Genomic DNA, 22,932 nt, shown 5'->3' with positions numbered 1-22,932 from the left:
TCCCTATAATTGTTCTTTCTTATCATTCTAATGTGGGTAGTTTAGTTTAGTTTGGAGATAGTTTAGAGATACAGCATGAAACCAGGCGATTCTGCCTATCTAGTCCGTACCAACCAGCAATCCCTGTACATTAATTTTGCCTTTGATGTCATTCGTTATAACACAGTGGAGATAGATCATAATCGGTGATTTTTGTGTATTTTTCCGATTCAAGGCCAAAATCAACATGGTTTTCTGTGAAAAGGCAACTTGTTCCTTAACAATAGAGCATTATGGCCAGTTCTGATTATTGCAGTGCGGGAAGTTCCGCGGAAGAGTCTGTCTCTACGCTGTATGACTTAAAGACTACAGCAGCGTGGGAGAGGTGAAGAGCAGAAGGATGAATTTTACTTTGTATGCCTTGCTATCACCTTCCCCTAGCTATCTATACTACATTTTTCTTGAGCTTTTTCCCCTTTGATCCCTCAATTTCACACCTAACCCTTCCATATCTCTCGTTCCCCTCACCACTGACTATCAGTCTGAGGAAGGGTCTCGACCCGAAACATCATCTATACTATCTGTTCAGAGATGCTGCTTGTCCCGCTGAGTTACTCCAGCATTTTGTGTCTATTTTCATGGGAATGTTGAACTCAAGCCTAAGAAACTAGAGATGTTTGAAGGGTTTCGGCCTGAAACGTTGCCTAGTTCCTTCGCTCCATAGATGCTGCTGCACCCGCTGTTTCTCCAGCACTTTTGTCTACCTTCAATTTTCCAGCATCTGCAGTTCCTTCTTAAAAAACTAGAAATATTGTGTCTTCTTTGTGATTACAGTGCTGGGCCCAGGACAGTCATCCGAGATGTTATCGCCCTGGAATTTGAACATATTAACTCTCTCCATTGCCGACCCACCAATGAATACTGGAGATAGACACAAAGAGCTGGACTCTGGAGTAACTCAGCCGGACAGGCAGTATCTCTGGAGGGAAGGAATGGGTGACGTTTTGGGTCGAGACCCTTCTTCAGACTGGTTGGGTATAAGGGAAACGAGAGATATAGACGGTGATGTGGATAGATAAAGGGCAACGAATGAAAGATATGCAAAAAAGTAACAATGCTAAAGGAAACAGGCCATTGTAAGTTGTTTGTTGGGTGAAAATGAGAAGCTGGTGGGACTTGGGTGGGGGGGGGGGGGTAGAGAGAGAGGGGCTACCTGAAGTGAGAGAAATCAATATTCATACCCACTGGGCTGTGAGCAGCCCAAGCGAAATATGAGAAGCTGTTCCTCCAATTTGCATTTAGCCTCACTCTGACAATGAAGGAGACCGAGGACAGAAATGTCTGTGTGGGAATGGGAAGGAGAATTAAAGTGTCCAGCAACCGGGAGATCAGGTTGGTTCACACTGGCTGAGCGAGGGTGTTCTGCGAAACGATCGCCCAGTCTGCGTTTGGTCTGTGCGATGTGTAAGAGTCCACATCTTGAACAACGGTTACAGTAGATGAGGTTGGAGGAGGTGCAAGTGACTTCATCAACTTCACCACCAATTTTGGGAACAGGCAGGTGCATGGATTGGGCAGGTTTGGAAGAATATGGACTCAATGCGGGCAGGTGGGACCAGGGTAGCTGGGACATGTTGGCCGGTGTGGGCAAGTTGGGCGTTTCCACACTATATCAGTATTCAAGTGTTCTCCTGCATGCTGCCTGTAGCATGTCACCTCTGTGCAGCACTATCTTGAGTTCACCAGTGGTTCCCCAGATCCTGTACAGCTAGCATCAACACGACGGCACGAGTGGTCTCTTGTGGGAGAGTCTAGGGAGAGGTCATAGCCTGGGAGCCTCGGTGTAAACCAGCATCTGCAGTCCCTTCCAACATGAGGCAGATTCAACTGTTGATTCAAAAGTGTAGGAAGGATCTGCAGATGCTGGTTTAAACCGAAGATAGACACAAAATGCTGGAGTAACTCAGCGGGACAGGCAGCGTCACTGGAGAGAAGGAATGGGTGACGTTTTGGGTCGATACCCTTCTTCAGACTAGAGATTCACCAAGACTTGAAAGGCATTTCTTAGACTATGGAAAAAGTTGGTTGTTCTGAAGCAGAAACAGAGGGGCCTCGATGGGCAGAATGGCCTCCTTTCCTGCTGTAACCTTTCTGTCACTTTGAACAGTGCGTCAGAATTTGTACACATTAACTTCAGGGAGAGTGAGGCAGTAATTGTGAATATATGCAGCAAGTACAAAGTTCCTATCCTGCAACCAACATCCACAAATATGTAAACACATAGATACTGATAGTGGATTGTCCGTTTAGCCCACGACATATAACTTTCTGTTGAATAATCACTTTGACACCACTCTGCTGGAATGGCAGTGGGTGGAATGGGAGAGAGGGGATGAGTGCGGGGGAGAAGAGAGAGGGGTAGAGAAGAGGGGAAGGGAGAGGAGAGGAGAGGGGGCAGAGGGGGAAAGGGCAGAGGGAGAGGGTGAAAAATGAGGGGCCAGAGGGAGAGTGTTGGGGGGCAGGGGGGAGAGAGGAGGGGGGAGAGGAAGGGGGAGGAAGACTGTGTCTCCTACAGACAGAAGGGGAAGGTAGAGACAGAGAGGAGATAGCAGGGGAAAGGAGAGGGGTCGGGGTGAGAGAGAGGAAGGGGGGGAGAGGGGAGGGAGAAGAAGGGGGGAGGAAAAGGGGAGAGGAAGGGGGAGGGGGGAGGGGGGAGGAAGAGGAGTAGAGGAGGGGAGAAGAGGGGAGAGAAAGAGGGGAAAAGAGGGGAGAGGAAGAGGGGAAAGAGGGCAGAGGAGAAGAGGGGAGAGAAAGAGGGGAGAGAAAGGGGGGAGGAAAGGGGGGAGGAAGAGGGGGGAAGAGGGGAGGGGGAGGGGGGGGGGGGGAGGAAAAGGGGGAGGAAGAGAGGGAGGAAAAGGGGGAGGAAGAGGGGGGGGGGGGGGAAAAGGGGCGAGTGAGAGCGGGGATGTCCCTGGGTGGTCGCGGGGGTTGAAGAGTCCCGCGCTCTGACCCCACTCCCAGCCCCGGGACCCCCACCCCCGCGTCCTCCCCCCAGCCCGGCTCTCGCCGCCCGGCCCCCCGCTCTCCTCACCTGTGGGTCCGGCCAGCAGCGGCTCAGCCTCCCGACCCGCCCCGCCCCGACCTGCCGCGTCAGTCACTGGGCGTCCCAGTCCCAGTCCCACCTCCCGTTTGTGGAGGACGTGGCCAGCCCAACCCTGCCGCCAGGGACAGGCTCACTGCCGGCGAGAGGCGCGTAGCTCCTACTCCTCTATCCCCTCCACGCCCTACCCTCCACCACCTTCCCTCTATCCCCTCCCTCCTATTCTTCCCCACTTATTACCCCCTACCTAACTCCTACCCCCGCCCCTCTCTATCTCCTATCCTCTGGCCCTTCAGCCTAACCTGTGCACGCCAACACTCCTCACTTGCTGTTCCCACCTGCCCATGTTTTGCCCAGATCCCTCTAAACCTTTCCTATCAATGTACCTGTCCAAATGTCTCTTAAATAACAGCAGCATCATTTATATAAACAGAAGTCTACACTAAATGAAATTGCTTCCCTCTGCCAGAAAGACAAATATGGTGAAATATGTTAAATAAGCAAAAGACAATAAGGAATTCAGCAGTGTTTAACAGGGAACTGCAGATGCTGGAGAATCGAAGGTTACACAAAAAAGCTGGAGAAACTCAGCAGGTGCAGCAGCATCTATGGAGCGAAGGAAATAGGCAACGTTTCGGGCCGACTGAAGAAGGGTTTCGGCCCGAAACGTTGCCTATTTCCTTCGCTCCATAGATGCTGCTGCACTCGCTGAGTTTCTCCAGCTTTTTTGTGTAACCAAGGAATTCAGCAGGTCGTGCAGCATCTTTGGAGAAGAACGGACAGGTGACGTTTCTGGCCATCACCCTTCTTCAGACTGACACCGGCCATTTGTGTTTTGCTCACGACTCGAGCATCTGCAGTCTCTTGCGTCTCCAGATAATGGTTAATAGACACAAAATCAATGGTTAATAGACACAAAATGCTGGAGTAACTCAGCGGGACAGGCAGCATTTCTGGAGAGAAGGAATGGGTGACGTTTCGGGGCGAGACCCTTCATCAGACTGGTTAGGAATAAGGGAAACGGGAGATATAGGCGTTGATGTAGAGAGATAAAGAACAATGAATGAAAGATATGCAAACAAGTAACTATGAGAAGGGAAACAGGCCATTCCTAGCTGTTTGTAGAGCTGTTTCATTTATCCCCTGCAAACAGCTAACAATGGCCAGTTTCCCTTTCTCCAGAGATGCTGCCTGTCCCGCTGAGTTACTCCAGCTTTTTTGTGTCAATCTTCAGTTTAAACCAGCATCTGCAGTTCCTTCCTACACAATCGATGATTATCTGAACTCAATACACATCCACATGGTGTATTCTTGTGCATCTATGTGTAAACAGCAAACATTTTTTTCCCGAAGAGAAGCTTGACAGAAAACCTGTGTAGCCCAAAGTAGTAATAAAAGATTTAGTAGCTGAACTTAAAACCAGGGCAACTCATGTCAAAAGCCTGTCAACTATGATATTAAATCACAGCTCACCTCGCTAAGTTCGACATATGGAAACACATTTTATAGCAACATTACCTGTACTTACCTTTTCTCTGTCCCACAACAATTCATCAACATTTTGCATATTTAATATTAATAACTCAGCTAGTGTAAATGCAATTGAATCTCATACTTCTACCACCCTATTGATGCACTTATAGAGTCATAGAGTCATACTGAGCAGAAACAGGCCCTTCAGCCCAAACTGCCTACACCGGCCAACGTGTCCCATCTACGCTAGTCCCACCATCCTGCGTTTGGCCCATATTCCTCTAAACCTGTCCTATCCATGTACCTGTCTAAATGTTTCTTAAACGTGCCCCAACGGCCTCCTCTGGCAGCTCGTTCCATGCACCCACCACCCTTTGCGTGAAAACGTTACCCCTCAAGATTCCTATTAAATCTTTTCCCCTTCACCTTAAACCTATGTCCTCTGGTTCTAGATTCCCCTACTCTGGGCAAAAGACTGCGTGTGTCTACCTGATCTATTCCTCTCATGATTTTATACAACTCTATAAGATCACCCCTCATCCTCTTGCGTTCTCAGAGTGTCCTCACCTGCACAACCTCTCCCTATAATGCCATGAGGGTGGTGGGGAAGCAAAGGATGGCCTGACGCGGGATACTTAAACTGAGCACGCCCTTTAAGTGGTGACTATTTGGATACCTTGGGTATAGAAACATAGAAAAATAGATTCAGGAGTAGGCCATTCAGTCCTTCGAGCCAGCACCGCCATTCATTGTGATCATAGCTGATCATCCTCAATCAGTAACCCGTGCCTGCCTTCTCCCCATACCACTAGCCCCAAGAGCTCTATCTAACTCTCTTTTAAATGCATCCAGTGAATTGGCCTCCACTGCCTTCCATGGCAGAGAATTCCACCAATTCGCAACTTTCTGGGTGAAAAAGTTGTTCTCATCTCAGATAAATCCTGAAGAAGGATCTCGCCCTGAAACATCACTCATTCCTTCTCTCCAGAGATGCTGCCTGTCCCGCTGAGTTACTCCAGAATTTTGTGTCGGTTTAAGCCAGCATCTGTCGTTCTGTCCTACACATGCTCTCTACGGTAGTCCCCTTTGCCTGTGTTTGACCCATCTCCCTCCAAACATTTCCAATCCACATGGCTGTTGCATTGTATTTTAATTGTTGTGATTATGAGCATAATCACCAGCACTGCACCAGTAGACTCAATGTCTAGCATTGCATTGCAACTCAATGCAACATTTAGATGTATGAAGTGCAAGGCATGTTCGACTAAAATTAATGTATCCCATTAAAACTATAATTCAATAACCACATCTTTCTTTTGTCAACTGGACGGGCAGCATCTGTGGAGAATGCAAGTCCCACTGTGCCAGACAGCAGTAATATCCAATACATTCCATTACAGAGGAGGTTTACCAGAACGATGCCTCTGGTGTACTGGAGGCTGAGGGGAGAATTTTTGGTGGTGTTTAGTTTAGAGATACCGAGCGGAAACAGGCCCTTCAGCCCACCGAGTCCGTGCCGACCAGCGATCCCCGCACACCAACACTATCCTACACACACCGGGGACAATTTATATTTATACCAAGCCGATTAGTCTGCAAACCTGTACGTCTTTGGAGTGTAGGAGGAAACTGGAGATCCCGGAGAAAACCCACACAGGTGACGGGGAGAACGTACAACCTCCACGCAGACAAGTGCCCGTAGTCAGGATCGAACCCGGGTCTCTGGCACTGTAAGGCAGCAGCTCTACCGCTGCGCCACCGTGCCGCTTGAGTAACTGTTGAATATTTCCAGCAGTACCTATCAGACAACACAGAACAATGGCCCCGTAGGTTCAGGCCCCGCCATGCATGGTACTAACCACACCTGGACGTTTAGTTTAGTTTAGAGACACAGTGCAGACACAGGCCCTTTGGCCCACCAAGTCCACGCCGACCAGCGATCCCGTCCACCAACACCATCCTACACACACACGGGACAATTTACAATTTTACCAAGCCAATTAACCTACAAACCTGTACGTCTGTGGAGTGTACTTTAGAGTCGTAGACATTGACTATGTTCTGACATGCTGGGTGTTAAACTTAACTCAGCACGCCGGGTTGAAGGAGCGGATTAGTCAGTGAAGATTTTCATTCTTGGCCTTTGTCCTGCTGGAAAAACGTACGTAATGAGCAAAGGTTGACGTCGGCACCCCTTGTGGATGAGTAACATGCCGATTATTTCCCTTCCTCGGACTCAATAAAGCCCAATGGTCTTGAAGAAGTCACTATCCTCGGGTGAATACAGAAACTCAATTTGTGACTTTCCCCACTCTTGGCATCTCGAGTCTGGTGGCTCTTGAGTGCAGGCTTGTGTGTGACACACATTACAAGTATACACAATAGACACCCTCACCCCCTGACTCTCAGTAAGGTCTCGACCCGAAACGTCACCCGTTCCTTCTCTCCAGAGATGCCTGGCCCGCTGAGTTACTCCGGCATTTTGCGTCGATCTTCGGTGTAAACCAGCATCTGCGGTACCTTCCTACGCAAGAAAGACTGGAGTTTCCTGAGCACCACGTTCAGAAAGTTTAAAGAAACAGTTGCTTTTATTTGTTGCTTTATGTGAAACATTTACAGTCCAAGTTGCAGTCACAGCCCTATAAGTTTCTTTGTTCCCAAACGTGACTTGCACTGAAATACAGTACACGTCCTGGTTCTTCTCTCTAAGCAGCACACCAGGAGTCAGATTATCCCAGTTTCTCTCCAAACCAGTTGCATTATCCATGTTAGCAGTGCAAAAAAACATTGTACCAATTTACATTGTCAGTTCATCCCTTAACAAGTTCAGTAATAATTTTAGCTCGAACGCCATTCGACCCACAATGAACCTATATATATATACATTGGCATCAGCCTAACAACATTCCGTAAAATATTCACATACGTTGTGGCATTGGTAAAATAATTACAATTTTAGAAAGGATTCTCACACAAACAGGCTCGCGTCAATAATTTCCCATACTCCATAAAAATTCCCACTTCACGTGCATCCCTTTGTCCCCCAGGAATGCACACAATCATACGCGCACACTTCCACACACACACACACACACACACACACACACACACACACACACACACACACACACACACACACACACACACACACACACACACACACACACACACACACACACACACACACACACACACACACACACGACTGAAAATTATTTCTAAACTCTTTGAGGGTTTTTCTTTTCTGAAAAAAGGGAGTTATGTACAACATCGGGATGCTTGTGGCAAATTAGTCGGCAGGTTATTCAAAAGTCTCAACAGGAAGGGCAGTAAGGTAGATTAAAAAGCTGTTTGCTGTCAGCCCTCTCTGGATTTTGGACATCGGCTGTGCGTGCTGAGTTCTTCCAGAATAGGTGACGTTGTACCACCTGTCATGGCAGTGCTTCCTCATCCACATACGTTGAGGGGAACCAACCAATCTGTCATTGAAAGAGGAAGCAATTGCAATCACTAAAAATAACCAGTGAATGCAGATTTCAGAAGGCAATGAGACTTCAGACATACAGCGCGGAAAAAGGCCCTTTGGCCCACCGAGTCCGCGCCAACAAACCATCACCCCGTACAATAACACTATCCTACACAAGAGGGACAATCTACAATTTTTACTGAAGCCAATTAACCTACAAACCTGTGCCTCTTTAGAGTGTGGGAGGAAACCGGAGCACCCGGAGAAAACCCATGTGGTCACGGGGAGAACGTACAAACTCCAAACAGACAACATCTGCAGTCAGGATCGAACCCGGGTCTTTGGCACTGTAAGGCAGCAACTCTACCGCTGCACCACTGTGCCACCCTTCATTACTTCCTGTTGCCTGTACATATCAACGGCAAAGTGCTGTGCATTGCTTTATTTTATTCCTAGATTATTTTTAAATTAGGGATTGCTCCTTCATTACTCTGCAGTTAATTTCTCTAGACCATTGTGCAAAGGCAAGATCAGAATTTACTGATGTACAGACGGCACCAGTAGTCAGGAACAAACCCGGGTCTCTGGTGCTGTAAGCGCTGTAAGGCAGCACTTCTAGTTCAACTCACTTCATTGGACCACATAATATTATAATCTAATTTTTCAGGCAGAGATTGATAGAATCGTGATTAGTGAGGGTGTCAGAAGGCAGGAGAATGGGGTTTGGAGAGGTAGATCAACCATGATTGAATGGCAGAGTGGACACGATGGGCCGAATGGTCTAATTCTCCTTGTTACGAACTAATGGACATACTCTGATCTCTGTTTCTCCGGCACTCACCTTGCCATTTGCTTCACCTTTCCACCATCCCTGGTCACCCCCGCTCTTGCTGTAGATCTTCACGGCGTCTCCTTCTCTCAGCGAGAGCTCCCGCATGTCACGGGCTGCAAACTTGTATCGTGCGATCGCCATGCCAATGGGTCGAGGATTGAACACTGCCCAGACACACAAAACTAAACTTCAGCAAAAGATGAACAAGGTAACGGACACACAACAGGAATGCGGCCCGTGTCACAGGCACATGTTGGGATCTTTTTGCTCATTAATGCACGACTTTATTGTTCCTGGCAATGAGCACCGTTGGGTTCAGCCAAGGTTCACCAAGAGACAGTTCAACAGCAAAACGCAAAATGCAATTGTTTGTTAATACTCATTTTCAAAAGCATGTTGCTCACTGGACTTCACTTTCATTGTAATTACAGGAACAGCTACTTAACAGCTACACTTTCGGGTACTTTAAAATGGAAGTCCCACTTATTGCTCTAGCAACATCAACATTTACATTGCACTTATAAAACTGACTCACACGCACGGAACTAGTTTTCCCTCAAACCTGCAGAGTTAGCTTTGGTTAGTGCAGAGGGAATTTTCCTCCCTCTGCTGTTAGCTCAAGGGAAAGCAAAGTGCTGGAGGAACTCAGCGGGTCAGGCAGAATCTCAGGGGGTGAATGGACAGATGGCGTTTCGGGTTGGAACCCTTCTTCAGATGGATCTCACCCAAAATGTTGTCTGTCCATTCCTTCCAGAGATGTTGCCTGACCCGCTGAGTTTAGTTTAGTTTAGAGAAACAGCACAGAAACAGGCCCTTCGGCCCACCGAGTCCGTGCCGACCAGCGATCCCCGCACTCTGACACTATCCTACACACACTAGGGACAATTTACACTCACACCAAGTCAATTAACCTACAAACCTGCGCGCCTTTGGAGTGTGGGAGGAAATCGAAGATCTCGGAGAAAACCCACGCAGGTCACGGGGAGAATGTACAAACTCCGTGCAGACAAGTACCCCCTAGTCAGGATCGAACCCGGGTCTCTGGCGTTGTGAGGCAGAAGCTCTACCGCTACACCACCGTGCCGCCCTCCAAAGTTCCTCCAGCACTTTGCTTTTTGCTCAAGATCCTAGCACCTGCAGTTTCTCCTGTCCCTGGTTTCTAGTTTTGCCCGGTGGAAGTAACAAACAGGCAGAAGCACTTGGCTGATGGGTTTTGACAGCAAGGCGGAAAAGTTAATAAAGGGAGCTGTACCTGACCAGAAAGGAGCGGAATTCTGAGACCCAACACTGAAGCCCTGAGGACTAAGGAAAGCAAAGTTGTAGGAAGAGGAGGAGGAAGTGGCTGCAGGAGGTTAGAAAGAGAGGAACAGTCAGGACATGAGCACGAAACAGAAGAATCATTTATAAAAGCATCGTGAATGAAAAGGAAACAGCAAACATATTCAGAAATAAAATCTTCCATAAAAAAAAGCACTTAGAGTTGATTAAACTGGGTGCAACATCTGCTACAGAGTCACATCGCATTCACTGACCTACCATAAAGAGAGCTAAAGGCTCCTCTGATCTCTCGATGAAGGGTCAGAGAAACAGCCAGCTCACCTTAAACGCCAGAATGCAGACATGTTGGTTCTGAGAGAAAATTTGTTTCTTGTTAGTTTTTGGGCACACTCTAGCTAACAAAGTGGCATCAACTGGTAAAAAGATAGCAACAAGCTATTGATATAGATTTTCACTTGAGGTAGACACAAAATGTCCGAGTGACTCAGTTACTCCTGCATTTCGTGTCTATCTTTGGAATAAAGCAGCATCTGCAGTTCCTCCCTACATAGGTTTTATACACTTATTGAAACATATAAGATTTTACTTCGGAGTCACGTGAGGGACTCCATGAAAACCCGCTACGCGCATGCGTGTCATATCGCATACACGCATTGACGGAGTCAGAAGTGGGAGACAACGTCTCCCTAGAGAGAAAGGCAAAGAAGCAGGTAAGAGACTGCAAAATTTTTCCACTTACCTTGCAGGTAGGAAATACAAGAAGCTGCAGGAGCTGGAGGGAGACTGTAGAAATGTTGCAGCCAGAACCAGCTAGCAGCAGCCGTTTAGCGGGGAATCCTCCGGAGAGGTTTCCCTAACGGCTATTTTTAGCACAGAACAGCTGTGCCCGACATCGCTACCCGCACCGGCAAGAGACTGCTGCCGGGCGGGAAACTAAGCTACACGGCCCGGGGAGTTTCTAGACCAAGTCGGGTCTATTTTTAGCCGCAGTCGTTCGGCGCTCCGCAGCTGATTAAATCAGCTGCACCTCCCGGGGAGAGAGAGAGAGAGAGCAGACATCGGGAACAGCAGCCCATGGACCTGTGCTACGGGGTCTGTGGGGCTGCGGGAGGAAGGACGTTCCTCCGAAAACGGCAGGCTGAAAACCAGTACAGGTAAGAACAAATTTCCCTTACCTTTTTTGGTGCTTTTTCCAGAGTGCTTGCTGAATTCTGAAGAGACTGGTATGTTGCTGAACAGCAGCGAGCCACCTAAGGAAGGCAGGCCACAGCCACAGGTGGTTACTGGTGGGATGCTGAACAGCAGGGAGCCACCGACTGATGTCAGTATAGAGCTGAAGGGCTGTTGTTTAATGACCAGCAGCAGCCAGCTATAAATGTCGGCACCAGCATCTCCCAGATGGGAGCGAGTGCCAAACTTCACCCTAAATGGGTAGAGGTGCCCGTGAGGACCAGGACCATGGGGAACGGTCCAGTGCCCGTAGGCATGGGGACGGGCTGTGGGATATACCGCATGCGACTAGTGCCCGAGAGCACCAAGGTCGGCAGGAGCGGTCCCATATATTAAGCACCCGCGACGACGAGTGCCCGAGAGCATGTAAGTCGGCTGGAGCGGTTTGCTGGAGTAAAATTCTCCATATTGGCAGGCTCCGGGATTGGAGGTAGCCACAGTGGGCAAATAATAATATAAGTCCCACAGCAGTTTCCCATATGGGCTGCATGAAATGTCGGACGCCTCTTAGGAGGGTATGGAAGGTCTGACGGGGTAAAGCCTGAGCAGGTGATGGAGCCACTGTCCCCTATTGAAGGGGGGGGGAAACAACCTGCCGAACATGATGAGCAGTACTGCCAGCAGAACTCACGGAGAATGATTGCGAGAGGATGGCTGTGAGTATTGAAGGACTGTGTGTCCACCCATCAACTTCAAGCTAATATTTTTGCTGAAGTGTTGGCAAGGCTTCTATACCCCGGAATATTGTGCTGCTCTTAATGTAGCCATTGTTACAGGTGCATTTGCAGACATGTTGGGAAGGCCGTTAGGAGTTGGGATAATCCGTAATACTCTGAAAGGTCTCATGGCGGGCATAACAGCTTTGGCCCGCATGTTAAATAAGGTGTACAATATTAGTGACCACAAGGATGCCATTAGCACTATTTTTTTTTGGAATGTGCAGTTTGAAGGGCCATTAAGCCAGCTCTAGACCCTAGTTCGCTATACTATGTAAGCAAAGGGCTATACACCCCGTTATTTGGGGGGGGAGACCTGTCTAAACAGGTAAAGAATTGGCGAGGAGGCTTCACTTTGGGGCTGATTAAAGCATCCAAAGGTTATCTGGGGAAGACATTAACCTCATGTGCATCCTAAGAGAGGTAGTGTTTTTGTATTATACTACAAAGAATTGGGCAGAGGTACCCAGCAGCAGCGTCCTGTTTAGGGTTTGGGCCGGGACGACCACTGTGGAAGATGCATAAGTAACATTAACCATTAGGCTCTCCACAACCGCATATGAAACCAAGAAAAATAACTTGGTTACCACCAATACCATGGAGGTAGGTGAATTTGGGGCTCCAGCATTAATAGGGAGCACGGAAGTTGGAGGGATATTGCAACTTCATGTTGAAGCGTGGTGTAATATCTATGGACAGATATATCCTTAGCAGTTTTAAGGGATATCTGATAGAGTTTCTACACAAACAAAACCCTCCAGTACAACATATACCGGACAGATATACATGCTGGTAATGGAATAAACCAAACCTGAACAACAGGATTTGTCTCAAATATCTTTATTAGAAATAAGAAAGATGGGGGTTGCCGTATTATTATGGATTATCAATACTTCACAATGTTGTGCAATATATTCATTTTAAAAATGGATATTTTTAGCAGTGCTAAAGACTTAGTGTTCAGCAGACTACTGTATGGCAAGTATTAATCTTTAAGATCCTTGCTACTCAATATCCAACAGGGGGAAAAATTTTAAACCAGCGTTGGGACTGCTGCAACACCAAAATCATAGAGTAATGGTATAGTTGGATGATATCCTTATTGTGGGAATAACTTATGAATCGGCATGTTAGCCAGTGGTTGCCACTAAACTATTGTTTGAACAGCTGGGATTCATTATCCATCCACTTAAGTCAAAATTGACACCATTAACACATTTAATATGTTAATGACTTTACTAATATGGAAAGCCACAGAGTTTAATGGGTGCATATATTATAGAGGTCATTTATTTTGGCCAATGGGAAAAAATGATAGAAGCTATAAAAGAATTACAATGTGGGGAACACAATGTTTAGTATTGCTCCAAACCCAATAGTTATTCACAACCCGTCTGTGCTATTACAAACAGACGCCAGTGCAATTGGTTATGGTACAACTGATACCATCTCGAGCTATGGGGGAGATGGAATATATAAGAAGCTAACCTACATAACACTAAGGGTTAGAAATGTTAAGTGCATTTCATGGGCAAAAATCTTATTGCTCAGGAATGAAACTGCAGCATGCTAGATGGTAGATAGATAATACCTCGGTGATGGCATATTTAAGTCATATGGGTGGAAAGATATCACCAGCTTGTGATGAATTGGCAAATTAAAGTTGGGAATGGTGTGTCCAAAGGAATATTTGGTTATGGGCTACATATCTACCAGGGATACTAAATCAGTGGCAGACACCAGGCCACGAAAAAATTATTGGAAGTACTAAATGGATGTTGGATAGATGGTATTTGCTAAAATCAGTAAAGTAGGTAAGGCCGGATATTAGAATTGCATCCGGGGTTAAATCACCAGTTACCGAGGTATGTATCATTGATACCAGATCCTGAGGCAGAAGCTACAGATGCTGTTTTCACTGCACTAGGGGAGGGGTTTTCCATTTATGTATTACCTCCTTGTCTAGTTATAAATTTGGGGTACGAAGGGACATTCAACAGGAATCGGCATTGGGGATGTCTTAGTACCTGATTGGCTTACCCAACTATGGTTTTCCCGGGGTACAGGACATGGTGCTGGAACTATGTATAACGATAGCCGTAGTCCTAAGTTGCTGGTGCATCCAGTAACTGAGGATAGCTATCCATGTCATAGAAAATATTGATTTAGTAGGTTGTAGACTCTATAACACCGCTATGGGACATGGGGCTATCGATAGAACTGTGGACATGATCACAGCAGCACGAAGAAGGTCTACTCTATAACAGTATTTACGTCCTATTAAAATGGACTAATTACTGCCATGATAACTTTCTGGACCACAGAAATAAGGATGTTCCGGGGGTGCTACAGTTGCTTACCAGCCTGCAATATGGAGGACTGTGTTTCAGCACTGTGAATAATGCCGAAAGTGCATTGTCAAGTTATTTATGGCAAGATACAGTAACATAACTATATTTGGAATGTAAGTGTGGCTTTGATCTTGCTAAGGAATTGGTCGTCGGCTACAGCATTAAATCTGGATAACTAACTAGAAATGGTATGCTGATAGCGCTAGTCACAGTGTATAAGCTCCAGTTATTGCTAAAAGTAAGACTGGATGGCTTCACTATTGCGGCACGAAGATTGAGGTTTGTGATCCAGGACCGTATTATTAATCAAAATAGGCCAGGATTAGCGGGGCAGGTCATAGAATTGATGGCCTACCCGGAGGACAATGCCTCTGTATAGTAAAGTATGGTTTTGTTATACAGTAAGAAAAAAGGCTATCAGAGGCAAGGAATTGGCGTTTAATCAGCTTTAAGATACTGTACCATAGAGTGTAACTCATATCCCATATTTCTGCCACCGCGAAATGGTCTGATAGGCGGGAGTGGACAATAACATATTTCATTTTCACCCCACCAGGGCTGCAGCTACATCTGCAGCAAAACGCCTTGATGTATCCATGGACCAAATCATCAGGATTGCAGGATGGTTGTTGGAGAATATGTTTCAGAAATGTTAACAAACCAGTTAGCAGTATGGGAACGTGTTTTCGGGGACCAATTTTAAGTTCTGTATGATAATTTATCCCTGAAGAATACAGGGTTATCATTTCAATTAATTCGATATTATTTATCATTTCCATTAAATAATTGGTATGAATGCTTTGAATATAATTAACAATTTCTCTCTAACTACCAAGGCAGTTGTGAAGCATGGACTCGTTTCCACGGCATGAGGTCACAGAGCTTTGAAATCTTTTCATGGAGTCCCTCACGTGACTCCGAAGTAAAATAGTAAGATTAAACGAGAACTTACCAGTTTGAAGTTTGATCTGTATTTTATGAGGAGGAACGTTGAGGGAATACATGCCCTCCGCTCCCACCCTCATAGGGTCAAATCTTCAGCTGGTATCTCTTTGATAATCTTGCTATTTTAGGTCAATATAGGGTATCTGTGACCTCACACCGCTGCTTTGAAGGATGACACGCATGCGCGTAGCGGGTTTTCATGTATTCCCTCAACGTTCCTCCTCATAAAATACAGATCAAACTTCAAACTGGTAAGTTCTCGTTTAATCTTACTATTATTTAGGGCTAGAGGCAGGAAACATGTTCCCGATGTTGGGGGAGTGCAGAACCAAGGGCCACAGTTTAAGTCAGGGGATATGGTGAGAAGACAGGAACGGGGTACTGATTGGGGATGATCAGCCATGATCACATTGAATGACGGTGCTGGCTCGAAGGGCCGAATGGCCTCCTCCTGCACCTATTGTCTATTGTCTATTGTTTTTACTTCATTGGCAGCCAAAATCAATATTCAGAATCAGCCACTGTCTCATGGGTCCCATGTCCCTTACCTGACATGTTAATATCCATAAAATAGACACAAAATTCTGGAGTAACTCAGCGGGACAGGCAGCATCTCTGGGGAGAAGGAATGGGTGATGTTTTGGGTTGAGACCCTTCTTCGCACTCGACATCCCCCGAAACATCACCCATCTAGAGATGCTGCCTGTCCCACTGAGTTACACCAGCATGTTGTGTCTACCTCCGGTGTAAACCAGCACCTGCAGTTCCCATCTACACGTTGATATCCTTTCCTTGCGTTACATCTATAACAATTGTTCCCTCTTAGATTACAAAGTTATCTCTTAATATTTATATACCCTCTCACATTAATCATTCTCTCTCATCGTTTACTTGAACTCTTGTGGTTATTTATTTACTCCTCGTCTCATGATTTGAGGGACCTGAGCAGGGGATGAATGAATGAATACGTTTATTGGCCAAGTATTCACATACAAGGAATTTGCCTTGATGCTCCGCCCGCAAGTAACAACAAGACATACAGTGATAGTTAGGAATGACACATAAAACATTAAACATTAATAATAAAACATTATTGATTAAACATGTGAATTAAACAAAATACCAGAGCAAAAGGAGGCTACAGATTTTTGGTTATTGAGTGGAGCTACAACTCGTGGAAAGAATCTGTGTTTAAGTCTGGCTGCGGCAGCTTTGACTGTCCGGAGTCGCCTTCCAGAGGGAAATGATTCAAAGAGGAAGTGATTCAAAGGGATGACTGTGCGTACCGGCTATAGTCTAGTTACCTTGAGTCCGTGAGTTTGAACGTTGAACGGTCCTGTCCCGTTGTTTGTATGGAAACCGTAATACTGTGTCTAGCTGTTTGAAGCTCTCTTTCAGCGAGTGTGTCTGGTAGTATTCTACCAGCTCCTACAATGAGACAACATGAACACTTACTTCATTGTTCAAGCTCGCGTAGAAGGATTAGAGGGGTTCTTACCGAAACATACAAGATTCTTACGGGATTGGACAGGCGAGATGCAGGGAAAATGTTCCCGATGTTGCGGGGGGGAGTCTCTTTTTCACACAGAGAGTGGTGAGTCTATGGAATTCTGTGCCTCAGAGGGCGGTGGAGGCTGGATCTCTGGATACTTGCAAGGGAGAGTTCTTAAAATTAGTGTAGTCAGGGGATATGGGGAGAAGGCAGGAACGGGGTACTGATTGGGGATTATCAGACATGATCACATTGAATGGCGGTGCTGGCTCGAAAGGCCAAATGGCCTACTCCTGCACATTGTCTATTGTCTATTGTCTATATTGAGTCCAGGACCAGGTGTCACAGTTTAAGAATAAGGGGTAGGCCATTTAGGACTGAGATGAGGAAACACTTTCTCATCCAGGGAATTGTGAATCTGTGGAATTCTCTGCCACAGAAGGCAGTGGAGGCCAATTCACTGGATGTTTTCAAGAGAGCGTTAGATATAACAGAATCAAGGGATATGGGGAGAAAGCAGGAACAGGGTACTGATTTTGGATGATCAGCCATGATCATATTGAATGGCAGTGCTGGCTCGAAGGGCCGATTGGCCTACTGCTGCACCTATTGTCTATGTTTCAATGGCAGCTGATCCATTACACACGTCTCACCCAGTTGCTTGAACACACTTCCCCAGTTCCTCTTTCATGGCTTCCAGTACTGGATCAAAGACCTCAGTTTGGCATCAACCCCAACATAAACAATGAGAATCACAAGACCGCCGTATGTCGTATATCTCAGATCAGAAGCCAACTAATGAAAAATCCACAAAGATTAGTTTAGTTTAGTTTAGAGATGTAGCATGGAAAAGGCCCTTTGACCCATCGGGTCAGCATTGCTCAATCATCACTCGCTAGAATTTAGAAGATTGAGGGGGGATCTTATAGAAACTTACAAAATTCTTAAGGGGTTGGACAGGCAAGATGCAGGAAGATTGTTTCCGATGTTGGGGAAGTCCAGAACAAGGCGTCACAGTTTAAGGATAAGGGGGAAATCTTTTAGGACTGAGATGAGAAAAACATTTTTTACACAGAGAGTGGTGAATCTCTGGAACTCTCTGCCACAGAAGGTAGTTGAGGCCACAGTTCATTGGCTATATTTAAGAGGGAGTTAGATGTGGCCCTTGTGGCTAAAGGGATCAGGGGGTTTGGAGAGAAGGCAGGTACAGGATACTGAGTTGGATGATCAGCCATGATCATATTGAATGGCGGTGCAGGCTCGAAGGGCCGAATGGCCTACTCCTGCACCTATTTTCTATGTTTCTATGTTTTCTATCACCCATACACACGTTCTATCCTACACACTAGGGACAATTTACAGAAGCCAGTTAACCTACAAACCTGTCGTAGATGCTGCTGCACCCGCTGAGTTTCTCCAGCTTTTCTGTGTAACCTACAAACCCACATGTCTTTGGAGTGTGGGAGGAAACCAGGGCATCCGGAGAAAACCCACACATGTCCATGGGGTGAACGTACAAACTCCATACAGGCAATACCCTTAGTCAGGATTGAACATGGGTCTCTGGCGCTGTAAGGCAGCAATTCTACCTCTGCACCACCGTGCCGATAGGCACAGAAGTAGGTTGTTCGGTATCTGCGGCGAGTTCCAATGGAACCATGCTGACCCGTGACACTGCATGCTTTCTTCATATCGTGAAATACATTGGCTTACCAAAAATCAGTCTCAAAAAGTGAAATATACCACTCTTATGGAAGTGAAATGTAACACGTTATTGATTTGAAATGCCTCCAATGCCGATGGAATTGGGGAACCCTACTCTGATTCATACAATGGGTCCTCTAAACCACCCGGGAACTACTAAAACTGCACGTGAATGTTGGAACCCTATCCCAATAATAGAAACCCCAGCTCACTGTTTCTGGACATTTGGGCGGCATTGTGGCGCAGCGGTAGAGCTGCTATCTTACAGCGCCAGAGACCCGGGTTTGATCCTGACTATGGGTGCTGTCTGTACCAAGTTTCCATGTTCCCCCTGTGGTCGCCTGGGTTGCCTCCGGGTGCTCATGTTTCCTTGCACTTTCTAAAGATGTGGTTTGTAGGTTAATTGGTGTCTGCAAATTGTCCTTAGGGTGTCGGACAGAACCGGGTGATCACTGGACAGTGCCGACTCTATGGGCCGAAGGGCCTGTTCCCGCACTGTATCTCTAAACTAAACTAAAGTATGACATTGAAGGCACACAAAAATGCTGGAGAAACTCAGCGGGTGCAGCTGCATCTATGGAGCGAAGGAAATAGGCAACGTTTCGGGACGAAACGTTGCCTATTTCCTTCGCTCCATAGATGCTGCTGCACCCGCTGAGTTTCTCCAGCATTTTTGTGCACCTTCGATTTTCCAGCATCTGCAGTTCCTTCTTAAACATAAAGTATGATTATTTATTGCCCTGCACAGATGTGAATTGCAGAGGAAGATTCCAAACCCTTAAGCAATGGCAACAGCAGGAAACCTATAAGATGAAGCTCAGCTGTATTTGATCCCGTGAAACTCGTGTGACGAGACTGAGGTAAGACGCCTCAATGTTAGGAGTGTCCAGCAACATGCTCTGCTCTGGGGAGCACAGAATGATCTATGAAATACAGGAAAGAAGGCAAATAGGGAACCTACCAGGAGACTCTCAAACTTTTTGGCCTCGGTGATGTGGATCCAATTGTCCTTCTCTACAACTTTGATGTGTTTCACCTCGTCGTTGAACCTAGAGGGAGAAGCGATTATTGTCGGGTCTGACTAAAAGCCATCGAAGCAACAGAACATTATAATAAAAATATTGCAACAGATTGGGTATACCATGGGGTTAGAGAGATGCTGGGCTTCCAAGATCAGACACCACCCAAGATCAGACACCAGACAAGACCAGACACCAGCCAAGACTGGACGAGTCAAGGGCCTGTCCCACTTTCACCACCTAATTCACAACCGTTTTTACTCGTGGACATTTTTCATCAGGCTAGAAAAAACGCCCCGACCTACTTGATGCCACGAGTACCTACGACTAGCATCACCACCTACCTACGACCTCGTGACCACCACGCTGCGAGTATGAGTCAAGGTGGTGAAAGTTGGACAGGCCCTTCACAGGTTCTCATACATTTGCAAAACAAGAAGAAAACAAGTGTTTGTCACCGACCTGATACTAATTGCAAATCTTTCCGCCTCTGCTGTCCGCTCTCGAATAAGATACGTCCCACTGATGTGTGACTTTAGGAGGATGTCAGCTTGTCCTCGCTCAAGGTTCCCTGCAAACCTGGAAGAAAAGAAGGAGATCTGGAGACTGCAGCTGGTTTAGTTCAGTTTAGTTTAGTGATACAGCTCGGAGACAGGCCCTCCAGCCCACTGAGTCCGCGCCGACCAGCGATACCCGCACACTAACACTATCCAACACACACTAGGGCCAATTTACCAATATACCAGGCCAATTAACCAACAAACTTGTATGCCTTTTGAGTGTGGAGGGAAACCAGAGATCCTGGAGAAAAGCCACAGAGAGAACGTACAAACTTGATTCAGGCAGCACCCGTAACCATATAACATATAACCATATAACAATTACAGCACGGAAGCAGGCCATCTCGGCCCTACAAGTCCATGCCGAACACATTTTTTTCCCCTTAGTCCCACCTGCCTGCACTCATACCATAACCCTCCATTCCCTTCTCATCCATATGCCTATCCAATTTATTTTTAAATGATACCAATAACCTGCCTCCACCACTTCCACTGGGAGCTCATTCCACCCTCATTCCACACCGCTACCACTCTCTGCGTAAAGAGTTCCCCCTCATATTACCCCTAAACTTCTGTCCCTGGGTTAATTCTGAAGGAACAGAAGTTTAGGGGTAATATGAGGGGGAACTTCTTTACGCAGAGAGTGGTAGCGGTGTGGAATGAGCTCCCAGTGGAAGTACTCAGTATCGAACCCGGGACCCTGGCGCTGCAAGGCAGCAACCCTACCGCTAGACCACTGTGCCTTACCATGGTTGCAAGGTTAAATCTACAGGTTACTCTGCATGCATCTGACAGGGACATTGGGACACAAAATGCTGGAGTAACTCAGCGGGTGAGGACAATAAGGGACATTGTGGAGGTTAAAATGGTATCCAGCTCCATGCTATATCTCTCCTGCAACTGGACAGTGGACAGTGGAGTGAGGAACTATACTCTGCATCCAGTCTTCTAGATCTAACCCATGCCATGTCCAACCCCTCCTCAGCTGTGACTTACCAAGGGTACGTGCTGTAGTCAAGCTCTTTTAAAGCGGGTTTAATAACAGGCTGAAAGGAAGAATAAGAATCATTTTTTAACATCGTACATTTAATCGAATGAGCAAACGTTTCACGCTACACAGCAGCTCAGAGTTCGGGAGTCTATCACCAAAACTCATCACATTGTCAGTACAAGATATCCTTGACTTTGGTGTCATGGTGCAATATTGGATCATGGTTCCTTCTCCATGTGAGCACCAACTAAACATCAGAACGTAATTCCAGCTCGTGGAAGTCACATGGATCACCCCATTTCACTTATTCTCACAGGGAGTGGTGAATCTGTGGAATTCTCTGCCTCAGAGGGCGGTGGAGGTGGGTTACATAGAAACATAGAAATTAGGTGCAGGAGTAGGCCATTCGGCCCTTCGAGCCTGCACCGCCATTCAATATGATCATGGCTGATCATCCAACTCAGTATCCCGTACCTGCCTTCTCTCCATACCCCTTGATCCCCTTAGCCACAAGGGCCACATCTAACTCCCTCTTAAATATAGCCAATGAACTGGCCTCAACTACCCTCTGTGGCAGAGAGTTCCAGAGATTCACCACTCTCTGCGTGAAAAAAGTTCTTCTCATCTCGGTTTTAAAGGATTTCCCCTTTATCCTTAAGCTGTGACCCCTTGTCCTGGACTTCCCCAACATCGGGAACAATCTTCCTGCATCTCTGGATGCTTTCAAGAGAGAGCTAGATAGGGCTCTTAAAAATAGCGGAGTCAGGGGATATGGGGAGGAGGCAGGAACAGGGTACTGGTTGAAGATGATCAGCCATTGAATGGCGGTGCTGGCTCGATGGACCGAATGGCCTACTCCTGCACCTATTGTCTATTGTCTATTGTCGTCATAAAGTCATAATGATAGGAACAGAATTAGGCCATTCGGCCCATCACGTCTCGCCATTCGATCATGGCTGATCTATCTCTCCCTCCTAACGACATTCTCCTGCCTTCTCCCCATAACCCCTGACACCCGTACTAATCAAGAACCTATCTATCTCTGCCTAAAAAAAATATCCATTGACTTGGTCTCCACAGCCTTCTGTGGCAATGAATCCCACAGATTCACCACCCGCTGACTAAATGGTCAATGATCCAATGCAATATATATTCCCACAGAGGAGATTAATCTTTCCATTGAGACACGAGAGTTCCACAGAGCAAGAACGATCCTCTCAGCAATGTCAAGCAGTAACAGTCGTCCCAATGTGATGCTGACCACCAGCTAGAGTTTCCAAATCTCATCTTAAATCTTGCTGCTTTCTGTACTGAATTCAATGTTGTCACAATCCACTCAGACAATGTGCATCCTTTTATAACTTAAGAACTACAGCTAATCCCTATTTAACCTTACGGTTTAGTATAATCAGAGACCCACACCACCCTGGCCACACGCTCAGTTCATCCCTGCCATCGGGAAGAAGGTACAGGAGCCTGCAAACTGTAACGTCCAGGTTCAGGAACAGCTTCTTCCCGACAGCCATCAGGTTATTAAACACTATGACCTGCAGATAGACTTGGGGGCATTGGTTTTGTCATTTTGCACAATAATTGCTTGTTTGTTTATTTGTGTATGTGTTTGTGTATGTGTGTGTGTACGTATATGTGTGTGTGTACATATATATATATATATATATATATATATGTGTATATATATATATATATATATATATACATATAGATACACACATACACACATATATATTGATACATATAGATAACAACATTTAATTCAAACTTGTTTTTAAATACCA

General features: G+C 46.3%; 2 protein-coding genes across 8 annotated transcripts in view; both read right to left on the bottom strand.

The window, feature by feature from the left end:
- The window catches only part of sardh (sarcosine dehydrogenase), a 51,627-nt gene extending 48,474 nt beyond the window's left edge, over positions 1-3,153 (bottom strand). Inside the window, exon 1 of the mRNA XM_055660322.1 lies at positions 3,071-3,153. The gene's annotated coding sequence lies outside the window, so the exon portion shown is untranslated. The remainder of the gene's footprint in view (positions 1-3,070) is intronic.
- Positions 3,154-6,335: 3,182 nt separating this feature from the next.
- vav2 (vav 2 guanine nucleotide exchange factor) overlaps positions 6,336-22,932 on the bottom strand; it is a 148,998-nt gene continuing 132,401 nt past the window's right edge. For 3 of the 7 annotated variants that reach the window (XM_055660313.1, XM_055660316.1, XM_055660317.1), the window contains 7 exons: positions 21,142-21,191; positions 20,048-20,164; positions 19,528-19,615; positions 16,675-16,798; positions 10,103-10,192; positions 8,860-9,014; positions 6,336-8,031 (listed from right to left, as the gene is read on the bottom strand). In XM_055660313.1, the coding sequence (XP_055516288.1) occupies positions 7,984-8,031; positions 8,860-9,014; positions 10,103-10,192; positions 16,675-16,798; positions 19,528-19,615; positions 20,048-20,164; positions 21,142-21,191 (672 nt within the window). In that variant the 3' untranslated portion in view covers positions 6,336-7,983. The remainder of the gene's footprint in view (positions 8,032-8,859; positions 9,015-10,102; positions 10,193-16,674; positions 16,799-19,527; positions 19,616-20,047; positions 20,165-21,141; positions 21,192-22,932) is intronic. The other 4 variants (XM_055660314.1, XM_055660318.1, XM_055660319.1 and 1 more) reach the window with 3 other exon arrangements.

Source organism: Leucoraja erinacea, chromosome 31 (genome assembly GCF_028641065.1).
Source record: "Leucoraja erinacea ecotype New England chromosome 31, Leri_hhj_1, whole genome shotgun sequence".
Classification (NCBI taxonomy): domain Eukaryota; kingdom Metazoa; phylum Chordata; class Chondrichthyes; order Rajiformes; family Rajidae; genus Leucoraja; species Leucoraja erinaceus.
Note: the sequence above shows the minus strand (reverse complement) of the source record. Positions and strands in the feature narration are given on the sequence as shown.